Here is a 12,293-nt window from a genome sequence, read left to right as displayed (position 1 = left end):
TCCCTCCTCTTTCCGGAGCTGGAGCGTCCCCTGCCCAGCTTCGAACTTTCCATGAAGCACTTCACAGCATCTTTGGGCAGCCCAACTCTGCCGATGCGCCTTCGGGCCCCGTGTAGTCCGTTGGGGGCCCTGGGTCTTCGATGCCAATGGCTCTGGCACCAGAGGGCCCCCGAGGATCCAGACCTGGATCCGGATTGGTGCCGGTCGACCTTAGGGTACCTTCCCCAGTGCCGATTCCAGTGCCGACTCTCCTGACATCGGTTGTGCCTCCGACCAGCCTCACACCCAGCCTCAACCCCGCCTTGAACACGGCACCGGTACAAACGTCGATTGACATTTGTGCCTTTGTTCATTCCTGCTGTTCCTTTCTGCCCGGAGTGGTAATCAGAGGAGGGTGAGGAGGTCTGGGAGGGGTCTGTGGACCCTTTGGCTGACCAGCTTGAAGAGCCGGACTGGTGAGAGGAACTGGGTGATGCCAGTGGTTTGGATACCTCTCCAGATTGTTGCATGCTCTCCCCCCTTACTGTGGCTATGGAGAAGGGAGCTTCCTACACAATGGTGTTGCGTAGGGCAGCTGAGGCCTTGGGCCTTCAGCTTCCTACGGTGGCAGTCAGGACTAACCTCCAGACGGAGGTGTTTCAACCGGCAGCGGCCTCTTTGGAGCCCACTGTGCCTTTTGATGAAGCCCTTACCGGTGCCCCTCCGGACACTTGGTCCAAGCCCAGCACAGGGGCTCCTGTGGACAGGATGATTGTCCAACGCCACTGCCTGGCTCCAGGTGACCCACTTTTCCTCTCCCAACACCTGACCCCGAGAGCTTGGTGGTCCAAGCCTCGTTCTCTAAGGGCACATTCCCTGCTGCTCCCCCAGATAGGGAATCCAAGAAGCTGGACCACCTTGGGAAGATGATTTCTTCCGCCAGGTTAGTGCTGCAGTCGGTGAACACTGCATGCCTCTTCGGCCGTTATACCCATACGGTGTGGGATGCGGTTACGCAAGTGCTGCCACAGTGTCCGGAGGAGACCTGGGACGTTCTCACCCATGCAGTGGCAGAGGGTAGAGATGCAGCTAAGTTTACCATCAGATGTGGGCTGGATACCGCTGACTGTCTGGGCAGAACGGTTTCCATGGCAGTAGCCTTGAGGCGCTGCGCCTGGTTGAGGACGTCTGGTTTCTCTGGGGATGTCCAATGCACCCTACTGGACATCCGATTTGATGGCAGTCGCCTTTTCGGTGACAAGGCGGACGCTGCACTCGAGCGCTTAAAGGATTCTAGGGCACGGCTCTCGCCCCACGCAGTCTGCTTTTTGCCCCTTTTGTGGCTAAGGAAGGGGTGTCCCACCACTGCGTGGCCATGGATGTGGGACCCAGCGACGTGGGGTCCACCCATAACTCCGCTGCAGCAGCCTCCTAGTCTGACCTTTCAGGTCCACCAGAGGCCACTGGGCAGCAGGATTCACGATCACTTCCCCACACTGGCAAAATATCACGTTGGACAGGTGGGTTTTGTAGATAGTCAGAAGGGGCTACTCCCTCCCCTTCATGACTACGCCTCAATCCATGCCACCATCTGTCTATCTCATGTCGGAGGTTCACATTGCCCTTCTCCGCCAGGAAGTTGCAGTTCTGTTGGCCAAGGGAGTTCTCGAAAGGGTCCCTGTGCCAGAAGTAAGTTGTGGTTGTTATTCCCACTACAAGAAGCACAAAGGCCTGTGTCCTATCTTAGACCTCAGGGCCCTCAACCACTTCCTCTGGAAGAAAAAGTTCAAGATGCTCACGTTGGCTCAGGTCCTTTCTGCCCTCGACCCTGAAGACTGGATGGTGGCATTGGAGTTGTAGGACGCATACTTCTATATTCCCATCTTGCCAGCCCACAGGCGTTGCCTACGGTTCACAGTAGGCCACGAGCATTTTAAGTTCACGTTGCTCCCCTTTGGCCTTACCAGCGCCCCGTGGGTGTTCACAACGGTGATGGCGGTGGTCGCGGCTCATCAGGTCAGATCAGGGGTTCCAGCCTACCCCTATCTAGACGACTAGCTGTTGAAGGCAGAATCACCCCAGGCTGTCTCCCACTACCTGACTACGGCGGACCTCCTGCACTCGCTGGGGTTCACTATCAACATGCTGAAGTCAAACCTGACTCCCTCTCAGAAGCTCCTTTTCATTGGAGCAGTTCTGGGTACAGCTCGGTTTCCGGCCAGTCCTCCCGAGCATCTAGTCTGGGATTTCGGGGCTATGATACTAATGTTTCAGCCTGGACCCCGGATTTCGGTGAGAAATACACTAATGCTGCTGGGCCTCATGGCCTCCTGCATTCTGCTGGTGGATCATGTCAGATGGCATATGCGGGCTCTGCAGTGGGACCTGAAGTGCCAGTGGACGCAGCATCAGGTGAATCTTTCAGACTACGTCCAGATCTCGGAGGGGACTGCGCACCAACTGCATTGGTGGCTAATGAACCAAACTTGGGTCAGAGGCAGATCCCTCTCCCTTCCCCAACAAGACTTCACGGTGGTGACAGATGCATCACTCCTGGGATGGGGCGGCCATTTAGGGGAGGTGGAGATCAGAGATGTCTGGTCTCCGGCAGAGGCCGGGCTCCATATCAACCTGCTGGAGCTCCGGGCGATTCGTCTGGCACTGAAGCCATTTCTTCCCTCTCTCAAAGGGAAGGTAGTGCAGGTGTTCACGGACAACACTACATGAGGTACTGCAACAAGCAGGACGGGGGGTCCTGGAGCGTATGTCAAGAGGCTCTTAGTCTCTGAACATGTCTGGAACATCAGGGCATGTCCCTGGTGGTTCAACGCATTTGGCTGGTTCTCTGAACGCCAGGGCGGATTAACGTAGCTGCTTGTAACTGATGGATCACGAATGGCATCTTCACTTGGAGGTGGTGCAAGGTCTGTTCAGCGGTGACGAGAGCCTTGGTTATATATTTTCGCCACCGAAGAGAACATGCAATGTCAGCAATTCTGTGTGTTGGAATTTCCAAGGCGGCACTTGCTCAGCAACACTTTTCGTCATGAGTGGAACTGCGGCCTCCGGTACACCTTTCCGCCTGTACCACTTCTGCTCAGAGTGCTGATGAAAATGGAGCACGACCGGGTTCAAGTCATTCTTGTGGTTCCGGACTGGGCACGAAGAGTCTGGTACCAAGAGCTCATGAGCATGGCAATCGAGCCTCTGATCAGACTGCCCCCTTTGGGAGGATCTTCTGTCGCAGTAGCAGGGGACGGTCCTCCACCCGAACATCTCCAGCTTCCACCTCCTTGCATGGAGATTGATCTACCTCCTGAAGTCTGTAAAGTCATCTTGGCAGCCGGACATACCTCCACTAAAACGATATACGCCTGCAGATGGAACAGGTTTGTGGAATGGTGCACAGCAAAGGCTGTGGCTCCCATTTCTGCCCCTCTTTCGGAGGTTCTCTTGTATATACTTTCTTCGGCCCAGCAGTACTCTGCCCTTGGCACTCCTAAAGGCTACCTTTTGGCCATATCTGCCTGTCTTAGCCTTCCTGATCAGCCTTCTCCTTTCAAGTCCCCTATTGTAAATAGATTTCTAAAGGGTACTACACACCTCTTTCCTCCTCCTCCATTCATAATGCCCCAGTGGGACTTAAACCTGGTCCTAACCTATCTTATGTGCGCTCCCTTCGAGCCTCTTCACAACTGTCCTTTCAGACTCCTCACTCGAAAGACCGCTTTCCTTGTTGCCATCAATTCTGCTCACAGGGTGAGTGAGCTTCAGGCTTTGTCTTCAAAACCTCCTTTTCTTGCTGTTCATCCGGACAAAGTAGTTCTTCGCACAAGGCCCTCTTTTCTTCCCAAAGTGGTTACCTCTTTCCATATAGGACAGACCATCACTTTGACCTTCTTCTTCTGACCTCCACACCCTTCCAAGGAACAGGAGAGACTCCACCGTCTGGACCCAAAACGTGCACTGTCTTTCTATCTTAACCACACCAAAGATTTCCAGGTGGACGATCAACTCTTTGTTAGTTATGTGGAGCCCAAGAAAGGTCGGCTGTACAAAAACGCACCATCTCTTGGTGGGTTGTCCTACGCTTTAAAATCTGCCACTCTTTGGCAGAGAATGAAGCCCCAGTGGGACTGCGTGGCCACTCCACCAGGGTAACGGCAGCTACTACTGCCTTGGGGCGTGGAGTCCCACTCCTTGACATCTGTTAGACGGCCACGTGGGCATCTCTGCACACGTTCACCAAACATTATTACCTGGACAGCCAAGTCCAGAGATACTGCTACTTCTGCCGCTCTATTCTCCAGGATTTTCTGATGTTAACTTGGTTCGCAGACCCACCTCCGGGGTTGGAGTTGCTGGGGTATCTATTCTAAAGGTAAGGAATCTATAACTACAGTCTCTTTCAGATGAACACGTTTTTTACCTTCGGTAACTATGTATCTGTAGGAGACATATGTACTATAGATTCCTTACCGCCCCATCCATCCTCCCCGTTCTGCGAACTGACTTCTAGGGATAGAGACTCCCTTCCAGGGCCCTAGTTATGTTCACCAGTGGTCAGTGTCTTGCATGGCTCTGCGCTTCTGGCGTTGAAAGTCATGTCAGAACTAATCAAACACAAGGAGATGATGGACGGAGCGCTAAAACCTTTCAGACACTCACCCCCAGTCACAGATCTGGGTTGAATCTATCATTGTTTTTTAGCCCACTTCGCCACCTCAGTTCAGACCCAGCTATATGCAAATCATTCTTGACCCTGTGCCTCATGGGAACAGTCCAGCCCGAACTGCCAAGCCATGTCTTCCCTGGACCGGAAACCAGCATCCTGGGACCGGTTTTGGGCTAACAGGAAAGACCTGGCTTGGCAGTTTGGGCTGGACTGTTCCCTTGAGGCACAGGGTCAAGACTGATTTGCATATAGCTAGGTCTGAACTGAGTTGGCGAAGTGAGCTAAAGAAAGATGATGGATTCAACCCAGATTTGTGACTGGTGGTGTGTCTGAAGTGTTTTCAGCACTCCATCCACCATCTCCTTGTGTTTGCTGTCAGAACTGATGTCAGCGTACAGGGGCGTCTAAATAGACACCGCAATGTCATCCCGGCCAACACTACGCCGATGACGTACGCAGAGTCGACCAACGCCACCTACAACTGCTCAGGTGTACTGCTAAAGATAAAATCTTCGGATCCAGTCTGATGCCTGGGGGTAATTCTAAAGGTAAGCAATCTAGAACTACATATGTCTCTTACAGATACATCGTTACCGAAGGTAAGTAACTTGTTCATTTGCTACTCTAAGGATGAGGACCCCAAGAGGGCGCTGAGATTTTACTTAGATCGCAACAGTGCAGCTGGATGGACAATCCGCTTTTTATGGCGTTCTCTGGAGCGAAAAACAGGCAAGGCAGTACAGAAGAGAACCTTCTCCTGCTGGATTGTGTTCTGCGCTAAGATTTGCTACATGTCGTCCAAAACGCAGGTTCCGAAAGGACTGACTGCTTATTTTACTAGTGCCTAAGCTGCTACCACTGGATTGGCATGTGGAGTCCCAGTCCTGGACATTTGCCAGTGGCTACATGGTTATCCCTCCATATGTTCACAAACCATTATTGCCTGGACAGTCGAGTTCATCGGGAGGGGCATTTTGCCCACCGAGTCCTGCAGGACTTTATGGTTTCAGTCCATTAACAGGTCCACCTCCGAAAAGGTGTTACTTTTGTATCTGTTCAAAAGGTGAGGAATCTGCAGCTAGACGTCGCTATCAGAAGAACACATTACTTACCTTTAGTAACTCTCTTTCCGGTAGACACTCTATCTAGCTGTAGATTCCTCACAGGTGCATCCTCCCTATTTTATCATTGGAGTCTATCCATAATAAGATCCTAAGTCTAGGAATCTGTACACTTTATACCGATTTGCTATTGGGACTCTGTGTTTGGGGCAGTGGCGGCTGCCACCAAGTAGTACGGGTGAGGTGGGGGACAGGAAAATTAATTAAGCACACACAGGCTCCCCTAAGCCAATCACAATGCTGCTGTCACCATGACAGTAGAGTCGTGATTGGTCTGAGTGCTGTGGTTCAGCGCTCAGACAAAGAAGTACAAGCCTGTGTATGTTCTCCACCCATGCTGTGCAATACAGCCAGTGGAGAACATGCAAAGTGCAGCCAGGCAAACAGTCATGCGCACTTAAGTGCTCCAACCACTCCCCCTGCTGGCTGTGACGACAGCCAAGCCCCGCAAACCAGCCTGACAACAGAAAAATAAAATGATAATAACAGTGTTATCATTTTATTTTTCCTTTTTCCATTTCTGAAAGAACAGTGAGGCTGCACTCCTCCGCTTTAGCGGAGGAGATGCCTCTGGTCTGGGTGCGCGTACAATCTCGAAAGCAACTGACATCAGCGCACTGGAGTGGTGTCTATAGACGCCCTGCATGTCATTTCCAGAGCAGAATGATGTTGGTGCGGAACTGCATGACACCACCATCCGCCATGCAGAGGCACTGCTGAAAGGTTTCCGGATACAGTCTGATGCCTGGGGAGTATTCAAAAGGTGCGGAATCTGCAACTAGGCTGAATGTCTACCAGAAAAAGCGTTACAGGAGGTAAGTAACTTGTTCGACATGGCTTTACTTAATCTAAAATTGTGCTAGCTTGAGGTTTCTCATTACAAGGTGAAACATTCTAATGTACATGTGTAGTGCTCTGTTAGAGTTCCGTGATTTTCTATATTACCATTATATCTTCTCTGCAGGCACCAGAACAATGGAACTGTGATTGCTCGCTGTGGGCAGCCTGAAGTCAGTTGGTGGGGATGGCGGAATGCAGATGATGAGCACCTTGTTCAGTCTTTGGCCAAAGCCTGTGCCACTGTCTCTAAAGCTAATAATAAGGGCCAGCTGTCCAACGGACACTGTTCCAGGAACTTCTCTAATGGAGGGGACCTCTCAGACGTGGAGTTTGGTAAGCTCATTCTCATGCATAACATCCAGATTCATACACATCCAGGAATGCTGGTTAGATTGGGATTTTTCATGGGCATTATCTGTTTTGTCAAAATATTTACTACTTTTCCATTTGTAGGAGTAACATGGTTGTAGTCCACATATTACGCACTTCCATTTGTCTTAAGTCTTTACCTGTTAGCCTTGTACAAGGATCATGTTTCTTAACTTAGAATTAAAACACTCTTAATGGCTCAGTTGTTGCTTCATCTAGTGGTATATCTGAAATAGGCACTGGTTAGCCTGGTCTGTCGTCCATCTAATGTCAAGGACTACTGTTGTGAAGAAATTGTCCTTTCACCAACTCTTGCTTCAGACACCTCTCTTCTTGACTATTCCACACATTTTTGGTGGGAATTTTTTTTTTTTTTTTGTAAATATTTTTATTGAAGTTTGAACATAAAACAGTACACATTGGCATCAGGTTCCACAGAATAAATGTCCAGTGAGATTGCAATGAGACATTCATGACATTTTGAAAAGCAGTGAGCTCCTTTTGGCTTCGCAAGACAGTTTTTATCACATTGCGCCGACCAATTATATATCGTCTAATCGTGGTCACTGAGGTCTGAGTCTGAGGTGTCATTCGGGGGTTCACATATATTTCCTCTATAGGCATTCCACCCACCCCATACCCGGCTCCATTTTTTGGGGCAGCCTCTGTGAAGATAGACAGTTTTTTCGACCACCATTGTGGAGTCCATGTCCCGGGACCACTGGGCGAGGGTTGGAGTTTGGCTGGAGCCCCATTTTTGGGCTATATTGCGTTTCGCCAGCATAAGTCCCAGTGTTACCCAGAGTTGTGTGACCTTGTTGTGGTCAGTCGGTTCCCAGACATTGAGGAGACATCTCCGAGGCTCCGGGAGTGTTGGGACCCTGGTCACTTGGGAGAGTGTGCGCAGAATTCCCTTCCAGTACAGAGTTATGGCCGGGCATTCCCACAGGGTATGTATAAGGGTTCCCTCCATCCCACACTGCCTAAGACATAGCGGGGAGTCAGTTCGGTTAAGTTTAAACAGGAGTGTACGAGTGTAGTATGTGCGGTGCAGAATTTTAAGTTGGACCAGACGCAGTCTGGATGAGACGCCCACCTCCCTAGGGGAGGAAAGCGCCGCCTGCCAGTCTGTTTCGTCGAATTCCCCCAGCTCGGCCTCCCATCGGTTTTTAAGAGCTGCGAATGGATCTGGCCGGTTGTTTATCAGTTTTCGGTATGTTAGGGAGGTCGCCCTCTGTGTCAGGGGTTCTGTGAGGAGCCGGTCCTCCAGTGGCGACGACTCCGGAAGTCGGGTCCCGGGCGGGACTACCGCCTGGAGTGCGTGACGGATTTGCATGTACCTGAACCCTTCGGTGGCAGCCAGGTCGAAATCTGCTTGCAGTTGGGTAAATGTGACCATTTCTCCCTTCTTCCAAAGGTCACCCACCCTGGAGATGCCAATTAGATCCCATTGATGGAACCCCTTGGTAGTGCGCAGTACCCCCAACTGTTTCGCTTCCCACAACAGAGTAGCTTGGGTTATTTTCCCAGCCCATCCCAGGGCTCGCTGCGCCGCAAACCATAGCCGGAGGGTGTGTGTCGTGGGGCCTGGGGGGCAGCGGCCCCTCTTGTGATTGTAGAGCGCTCCCATGACCCCTTCAGCCCCCAGCAGGTGCCGATCCATACGATATGCCGGGTCCTCCCCTGGCACATGCAACCACTGGTTGATCACCGTAAGCTGCGATGCCCAATAGTACAGTCGTATGTCTGGGAGGGCTATCCCACCGTCGTACCACCCCCTGGTGAGCTTATGGAGTGCTATCCGCGGTGTCTTGTCCTCCCATAGTAGGCTGGTGACTTCCGCATTGACGGCGGCGAAATACGGTGGTGGCACCGGGAAGGGGGGATTTTGGAGTACATACAAAAATCTAGGGAGAGCCATCATCTTAAAGAGGGCGGCCCTCCCCAGCAGTGTCAAGGGCAAGGAGCGCCAATGTTTGACATCGCTACGAAACCGATGCAGGGGCTTCGTTAGATTTTCAGCTACAAAACGTTCCCTGTCAGCTGTCACATAAATGCCCAGATATTTGAACCCGTCCGTCACCACCCGAATCTCACAACCCCGCGGGAGCCGAGGTGGGGAGCCGCGGAGCATGTAGACAATGGACTTTTCCCAGTTAATCTCGTAGCCAGATACCCTCCCATACGACGCACATATATCCAGGAGACAAGCGATCGAGCGCGCAGGGGAGGCCAAGTATAACAGGATGTCGTCAGCATATAGGGAAATGCGAACCTCCCACTCCATTGTCCACCTTAGTCCCCGGATCACCGGGTCCTGCCGCAGCCAGGCCGCAAGTGGCTCTAGAGCCAAAGCAAAAAGGAGCGGGGAAAGAGGGCAGCCCTGCCGCGTCCCCCGCCCCAACGGAAAGGGGTCTGAGATATGGCCATTGACCACAACCTGTGCCAGTGGCGCGGTATACAAAAGCTGAATCCACGCGCATATCTTGGGGCCGAGTCCCACGTGGCGAAGGACCGCGAAGAGGAACTGCCATTCCACCCGGTCGAACGCCATCCGTGCATCCAGCGAGAGGATGGCCGCGTCCTCCTCTATCGAGGTGCGGCGCGCAAGAATCCCGTGGAGCCGCCGTATATTTAAGGCGGTATTCCGGCGTGGCATAAATTCCGATTGGTCCGGGTGTATTAGGGTCGTGAGATAGGGCTGCAGCCTTGTCGCCAGCACCTTTGCCAGAATCTTTGCCTCTGCGTTCAGCAATGAGATTGGGCGATAGGAAGCGCACTCATGCACTGGTTTGGTAGGCTTCGGAATCGCCACTATGGTAGCCACTCTCTGGTCCGGGGGGAGTATCCCTGTCGACAGGCTGTCGTTGTACATGGCCAGTAGATGCGGGACTACGTGGGCAGTGTTCGACTTATAGAATTCCACCGGAATTCCATTTGGGCCCATCGCCTTCCCGGCACGGAGAGCGAGTATTGCTAACGTGAGCTCTTCCGCCTTCAGGTCTACCTCTAGGGCCTCTACTTCCGACGGGGCCAGCCGTGGCATCGCGATGTCCCGGAGGAAGGCCTCGTTTTCCGCCACCGTGGACAAGGCCTCCGGTGTATAGACCTTCTTGTAGTGAGCCGCCAGGGCCTCTACGATTTGCCGCGGCTCCGACGTGTAGTCACCCGAATCTAGCCTGATTAGAGCCACCCAACGCGCCGCCTATTCCCGCCTCTCAAGCCAGGCCAGCAGTTTGCCCCCCAGCTCGTAAACAGTATGCCGTGCAGCCGTCTGTTTGGCTCTTGTGGCTCCCCAAAGATAGGAGCGATATTCCTGCCGCGCCATATGGGCAGTATGCGCGGTGTCATCATCGATGTGCGTGGCGTGGTTGGCCTCCGCCTCTCTCACCCCCTGCTCGAGCCTAAGCACCTCAAGCTGCTGAGTCCTCTTATAGTCTGTAATCATTGAGATTGCTTGTCCACGAAGGACTGTTTTGTACGCCTCCCACAAAGTCGTAGGGCCTATCTCCGGGTCCGTGTTTTCAGCGAAATAATGTTTGGTCGTCGCCTGAAGGGCTTTACGAATTGTGGGGATTTTGAGGTATCCCGGATGAATTGGGAATATTCTGCGGTTACGTGGGGGAGAAAGTGTAAATGTGATCACTACCGGAGAGTGGTCGGAGATGCCCCTGGGCAGATGGGAAACGTCGGTCATGCCCCTAAACCCTGCGGGTGACGTGAAGATATAGTCTATGCGGGAGAGGGTGTTGTGAGCCCCTGAGTGGAAGGTGTATTGTCGGTCTTCAGGACAGTGAGCCCTCCAGGTGTCTATGAGGCCGAGTGCCTCCGTGAATTCGCGCAGTTTGGGGGTGGCGCCACCGTGATCTCTGAATGATGACCTGTCCAGTTGCGGGTCTATAGTTGCATTGAAATCCCCGCCCATAATGAGTTCCCCTGGTGGTAATGCCAGCAGGAATTCCCCTAATGCCCGGAGCGTATCCTGGTGGAGTGTCGGTGGGATGTACAGTTACCAAATTATACATTATACCCTCCCATTGGCAGGTGAGCGCCGCGAATCGGCCCTGCTCCTCCCTACGGGAGTCAACGAGAATCAGTGGGAAGCGCTTGTTTACCAATATGCCAACACCTCGGGACCCAGACGTGAACTCAGAATGTATCGCCATCTTAAAACCCCATCTGTCCAGTGCTTTCGTGGTCGAGCCTACCAGATGCGTTTCTTGTAGGAGTGCCACTGCCGGCCCCTTGCGCCTGAGATACTGTAAGACCAGCCCTCGTTTAATCTCATCTCCCAGCCCGTTCACATTCCACGATAGAATATTAAGTGTGGGACTGTGTCGCTGTGTTTGTTCCTCCGTGGAGCTAACGGTGGCCTCCCAGGTGTTATTATGTGATTCCCTTGCCATGTAGGGTGGTGGAAAGTAGTCGTCTCCGCGCATCTCCCCTTGGATCTCTAACAGGTCTGAGTTGCAAAGTCTGCCAATGTGTAGTAGCTAAACCTAGAACAGAACACAAACCAACATTCCCAAAACGCCCCTGTCCCCCCTCCCTCCTCCCTGCCCAGCGGATTTAAAACTACCCGCCACCCCAACTTAGCAGAGTGCTTAATTCCCATAACTTTCTACTTGCGTGCGGGGGAATGGCTGCCCAGTGCCCCTCGTCCGATCCCCGCACCATGTGCGTGTCCATTCAGGAAACCGGTCAGCAGCATGTTGCAAAGTTCGTAGATCATGACTGCGACACCCCTTCATTGTCCGAGTCTACTGTGAGTGTCCAAACCCATGTGGCATCCGCCTCCTTCCCGCTGCCAAAGTTCGTTCGCGCCATGGCGGCCCAGCTACGTAGCGCAATGACAGTCTCCCGCGTTCTAGGGTCCTCCAGATTTTTCAGGGGAGGCAGAATGGCTTCGATGGGTGCGCCCCGCCCGGCCCGATGCCTCCGCCGGGCGCCAGCCCTCCAGCCACTCTGTGGCCTCCGTCGGCGTGGCAAAGAACCATGTGCGCCCCTCCGCCTCCACCCGCAGCTTTGCCAGGTAAAGCATCGCATATTTAAGTTCTCGAGCGCGCAGCTCCGCTTTGACCGCGATGAAGTCTCGGCGTTGCCGCGACACTGTCGCGGTGTAGTCCGGATAGAGGGTTACTGTGGAGTTGTCAACCCGTAGCGGGGGGGGGCGGTACGTGCCGCCTTAAGGATAGTCTCTATCTCGGAAGTTAAAAATACGGGCCAGGATCGGGCGCGGGGGGGCCCCAGGCCTCGGCCTCCCCCCAGGCACCCGGTGCGTCCTTTCGACCGAGAAAAATTTGGAAAGT

General features: G+C 53.1%; 1 protein-coding gene across 8 annotated transcripts in view; it reads left to right on the top strand.

Moving 5' to 3' along the window:
• MTMR3 (myotubularin related protein 3) overlaps positions 1-12,293 on the top strand; it is a 1,575,327-nt gene that overhangs the window by 903,898 nt on the left and 659,136 nt on the right. For all 8 annotated transcript variants that reach the window (XM_085633882.1, XM_085633880.1, XM_085633884.1 and 5 more), the window contains one exon: positions 6,740-6,948. In XM_085633882.1, the coding sequence (XP_085490008.1) occupies positions 6,740-6,948 (209 nt within the window). The remainder of the gene's footprint in view (positions 1-6,739; positions 6,949-12,293) is intronic.

This window comes from Triturus cristatus, chromosome 11 (assembly GCF_964204655.1).
Source record: "Triturus cristatus chromosome 11, aTriCri1.1, whole genome shotgun sequence".
NCBI classification, from domain to species: Eukaryota; Metazoa; Chordata; class Amphibia; order Caudata; family Salamandridae; genus Triturus; species Triturus cristatus.
Note: the sequence above shows the minus strand (reverse complement) of the source record. Positions and strands in the feature narration are given on the sequence as shown.